Here is a 4960-nt window from a genome sequence, read left to right on the forward strand (position 1 = left end):
CGACGACGGCGACGGCGACGGCGACGACGGCGACGGCGACGACGACGACGGCGACGGCGACGGCGACGACGACGACGGCGACGACGACGACGGCGGCGACAACGGCGGCGGCGACAACACAAACGATGAAACCGGCGGGAAAAAGACGGCACTCACTTGGATATCAATAGTACTGGATGCACGCAACACGGTATACAAAAATGAAATTTAACAAAAAATGTTTCAAAATATTCGATGAATAACATGTACTATGTTAATCATCGCGTTAATCAGAATTCAGAACAAGGTTATAATACTTAACGATAGCCACTGCACGAAATCATTTATGGTGTCCAAAAGTCCCTACCAAAGTAAGAAATACTCTAGGACGTCACTAGTTTTCTGTTCCTGCACTGATTGCACTATTTCGAGAGGTACATATTAAGGTAACTTTTCATGCCGATGGTCGATCGAAAATGGTTTATTTTCGGCGCCAAAATAAGTTACGTGATAGAAATTGACGAATATCTAGCTGTCAATTTTGATCACGTGATCTATTTTGACGCTGAAAATGAGCGTTGAATCGGTTAAAGCTCAGCATGAAAAGGCACCTTCAGTGACAGAATGGCTGCTTTTAGCGGACTCAACAGTTGAGTGAGCGCTCGCTATTATTGGTGTATTCTTTTAGATCATCCAATCAGCATTTTAGATCTGGAAGAATACATCAATAGCAGTGACTCCGCTCACTCAACTGTTGAATTCGATCATATGATTAAAATTGACGTTGTTATAATTTATATATCAGCATTTTATCCATGACACGCAGATGAGACGATTCCTGCTTTGACTCCGCAGTTTAATACACAAGGTTATCATTGATACAATTCATATGATTAATGATCGTTTTATAAGAAGAGAATCGACATACGATTTAAAAGAACATTGTGATTCGACATTTTAATTTCTCTTTATTTTCATAGGACATTTAATTAAAAAATGGTTAGTCACTTCGGAGAAGTAATATTTCCATCATCACGAGCATTTTGGGATGACGAGGATGAATACGAACCAACTGATAATATAGAACATTCTCCGTGAGTTAAAATTATGATGTCAACAGATTGTTATTCATTCTTTAACTTATTGTTATGCATGAAATGACCTAAAAATAATTAAAATTTTAGGAAATTATATGTTCGCTGGTTGAAAGATAAACCAGAATGCATAAAAAAGTTCATCATAATAGAAGGAGATCCATTAATTCGTAATATTAATATTCTTTTTATATTGTCTTACTTTTTGTTATATATATTATATTATTAGACCAATTGTTTTATTTTAGCATTTGTGGAACAATGTTTATGTCCAAAAATGAAAGAAGCATGTATCATAGAAAATGAAAATCATAAAAAAGTTTCAGTTATTTATCAAATTGACAAACAAATATATGTGTGTGTAATTTTACCACTGTTTGATACAAAAAATACTGGAAAATTTATAAATCAGGTATGTACTGATTAGCTTATGACATTCATCTATCTATTCAATATACAGTTTATAAATCAAAGAAATATATATCTTTTTCTATCTTTACAGATAGATGACTTGTTATTAAGTTCAGAAAACACAGTTTCAATATTGTGTCGTCATATATCGCAATTTCAAAGTGCAAGCGTCCCAGAGACTGCTTCATTTTTAAGAGTATTGGCTACTAAAACAGTGAATGTCACAAAATGTGGGATTGAGTCATTGGAACAACCAAATATTGTATTTGGAGTAGGTGCAGGAGGTTGGTATTTACACATAGTATACATGAAACGCATGTACCAAATACAAAGGATATTATATAAAAATCAATGGAATTGACATTGTTTATTTACTTGTTTCAGTCTTGTCCTATGCTGAACTCACTGGCAAATCAGCTAAGTTATATATATTGTATGTCGACAGTTTTGTGTTAGATTCCAAATGTGCAGAACCAATTTTACAAGTTTTAACTGATGAAATACCTTGTAAATTACAACCTAAATTTATGGAAAATCCTTTTAGTAAAGGCAATCTTTACATGTGAAATGTAAATTCTAATTCATTCTTTCTTCTATCGATCAATATCTGAATTAATCAAGTATAAATCAAACGCTAATTCTTTTTGTTTTGACACATATTAATAGAGTTATGTGGAGAAAGAAAAAAATTAAGAACTGTCGTTTCATTTATAGTACAAAAAAAAGTTTATACAATTATATGCTGTTGATAACATCGCAAATGTACAATACACACATACTCAAAATTTACAATTAAATTAGTAATGTTCGATACTCTAATGTTTACCTTAAATTAAGATAACTGCGCTGATGCAACTTACATTAGACGCGCGATATATTATTTTCCGTTATGGTTGCGGTGGATAATAATTACGTGGCGGTGCAGCCGGTGGAATTGGATTATTCGCTGAAAAATATGATGCGTTTGTTGGATAGGAATATGGTTGAAACGTTTGGTTGGCAGTCGGTGCTGACGGTGGTGTAGGGCGAATAGCAGCGGACGATCCAATATGATGTATCGTTGGCACGATATGATTCATTGTATTTACAGGAGGAGGAGGAACTGAAACATTGGTAGGTGGAAATGCTGGTGGATAATTTGTGTTGTTAGACGCAAAGTTTGCCGTGTAAGTAGGAAAGTGTGCCGTTGAAGTATCTATTGGTTTTATTGTGTCTGTGACGTCTGTAGATGGACATCCGTTTGCAGAAACCGTTGATGTTTCCATACTTTTGGAGGATTTTCCAGGTGTAACTGCAACATTCGTTAACCATTACACTATAATACTCTAATGTTTAAAATATAACTTTTAATCAAATGAGCTACAAATCGATACATTTGTGATTGGCAATACTGTATTACCATTACTTACCATTTGGTGTATTAGATGCAGATTCGACAGTAGTAGCAGTAACAGATCGTTCCCTACACATTTCGCTGGAAGGTATCATAGGTGGCGAATCTGGTGGTTTGGCATTATTAGCTTGCGAATATAAATCCAATACCTGATGGCAAATATCTAGAAATACATTCAATGTTTTATTAGTTATTACTAATCTGTAATAACAGGTAATGATGAAGACTTTAGGTTTGTTTACGTCGCATGCTCCAGCATGCTCCAGTGTTCCTGCTATAGCTCTTATTCACTTCAACGCACGCATTAGAGTAAGTAAATGTTATGGTAGGAGCATTTTAGAGCATGTTAGAGCATGCGATACAAACAACCTCTTAAGGTGAAAATTGTACAAGATCACCTTCTAAAAGATCCATAGTCACATCTTCAACAAACATATCCCACCAGCGTAAATGTTTCGGTTGTCTTCCAACCCAATCTACCACTTCAAATTTGCTTAGTTTTCCTGCCAAATACATTAGAGCGACGGCTATGATCTCTGGCTCCCACTGTAGTGATAGAGTAGTACATAAACTGAAAAAAATATATTAAAGACTTACTGTTTCAAAAATAACATGTGCAGTAGTTAATATTTTTAATATTATTATTTATTTATAACTTCATATACCTATCGTTAACAAATGTCCAAGCCATTTGAACCATCTTTTGCAACTTGTTTTTATCACCTAGAAATGAAACAAAATTTTCATCAGAAATATCTATACATTTTAAGCGTTTCTAATGATGTTCTATATAATTCTATAGTAAAAAAAAAGACAACTTTACAATTACCTTTCAGACATTTTGCATATTTTAATAAATAACTATATGGATGTTCCACTTGTAGATCAAATTTAATAGTTTGCAATAAAATTCTCTCCAAGATCAAAACTTCTTCCTAAAGAAAAAAAAAACAAACTTGATACATTAGTACCAATATGGAAACATCTCTCTTAAAAACTCACTTTAGGATCTTCTCCAAACGTCATAAACTTTTGTTCCGACACTAAAGTTTTGGCAGTCCTTATGATATCCTTACATTTCTTTGGAGTTTCTTCAACTTTTCCAGCTAAGAGTAAACAGCAGCAAGCAGTTACCTATATGTCATAATAATGTAATTCTCAGATGATATTTTAATGCACACAAATGTCGACACATATAATTAATTTAGACTACAAACAAATATATATGCATAGTTACATTGTATGTATATATAAAACGCACTTACATATCGCGGAAAGTTTTTGAACGAATGAAACATGTAGAATCGATGAAAATAAACAACACCCGTTGCCATCGTGTTATAACCTAAATCCATTTTTGTACCAGTGTCTATTATAAAACGTGCACCTTCTTTTCGATATCTACATTCCGTCTCATAATCGATACCTTCTTGAATAGAAGGTGTATTGCGAAGTTCCTTCTTTTCATAATACCAGCACGGCATGTTTAAACCACTTAAAATACGATTTATAATATTAGTTCAATCATTAAATCCTGAATGACATTTATGTCAATTAATATTCTTTTCATGTACTTTACTAATATCTTTACAGATATCTTTATCAATTTTCAGAGATCGGCAACTTATTTCCAATTCTAACGAATTAAACATCAAAATAAAATTACATCACAACCACCTACAACAATATTTGTTTTACAAAATCAAACTGAACAAAACTTTTTTTCCCATCCTGCCCTCTTAAAAATCTATGGTAGATCTGGACTTAAACCGTGTGTTCACAGAACTCGATTCGAATTCTCGGACTAAGAAATGTGTAGCCAATCAACTTGCTGATTTTTCATAATAACTGTGGACAAGAATTCTAGCATCGTGGATTGGGCTTAATAAAGTCCCTGTTAAGGCTTAAACACAATAGGCACAGGCAACAATGAATAACGAGCCATCCAATCAAAGCTCTGATGTAAATTTGATATTACATCCCAAAGCTCTGATTTGACAGCTTGTTATTCCTTATTCTCTATGCCTATATCGCCTGTGCCTATTGTATTTAGATATAATAGAAGCTAAAAATCTTTTGTTCT

At 33.7% G+C, this 4960-nt stretch overlaps 2 protein-coding genes across 3 annotated transcripts; one reads left to right on the forward strand and one right to left on the reverse strand.

The window, feature by feature from the left end:
* The first annotated feature begins 396 nt into the window (after positions 1 to 396).
* On the forward strand, positions 397 to 2067 carry LOC108757301 (proteasome assembly chaperone 1). Its single transcript, XM_018501775.1, has 7 exons — positions 397 to 413; positions 806 to 847; positions 960 to 1073; positions 1164 to 1243; positions 1322 to 1485; positions 1576 to 1768; positions 1869 to 2067. Exons 3-7 carry the CDS (start codon positions 976 to 978, stop codon positions 2048 to 2050), a joined length of 717 nt encoding a protein of 238 aa, XP_018357277.1. The 5' UTR covers positions 397 to 413; positions 806 to 847; positions 960 to 975; the 3' UTR covers positions 2051 to 2067.
* Positions 2068 to 2188: 121 nt separating this feature from the next.
* On the reverse strand, positions 2189 to 4585 carry LOC108745331 (cyclin-K). Of its 2 annotated transcripts, XM_018481429.1 has the most exons (8): positions 4452 to 4585; positions 4143 to 4371; positions 3880 to 4011; positions 3707 to 3812; positions 3543 to 3600; positions 3276 to 3448; positions 2894 to 3040; positions 2372 to 2775 (listed from the first exon to the last, which is right to left on the reverse strand). In XM_018481429.1, exons 2-8 carry the CDS (start codon positions 4359 to 4361, stop codon positions 2372 to 2374), a joined length of 1239 nt encoding a protein of 412 aa, XP_018336931.1. In that variant the 5' UTR covers positions 4362 to 4371; positions 4452 to 4585. The 2 variants fall into 2 exon arrangements, with proteins under 2 accessions (XP_018336932.1, XP_018336931.1); XM_018481430.1 differs by lacking the exon at positions 4452 to 4585 and having other exon boundaries at positions 2189 to 2775; positions 4143 to 4361.
* Between the last annotated feature and the right edge of the window lie 375 nt (positions 4586 to 4960).

The sequence above is a fragment of the Trachymyrmex septentrionalis genome, unplaced genomic scaffold, assembly GCF_001594115.1.
Source record: "Trachymyrmex septentrionalis isolate Tsep2-gDNA-1 unplaced genomic scaffold, Tsep1.0 scaffold137, whole genome shotgun sequence".
Classification (NCBI taxonomy): Eukaryota; Metazoa; Arthropoda; class Insecta; order Hymenoptera; family Formicidae; genus Trachymyrmex; species Trachymyrmex septentrionalis.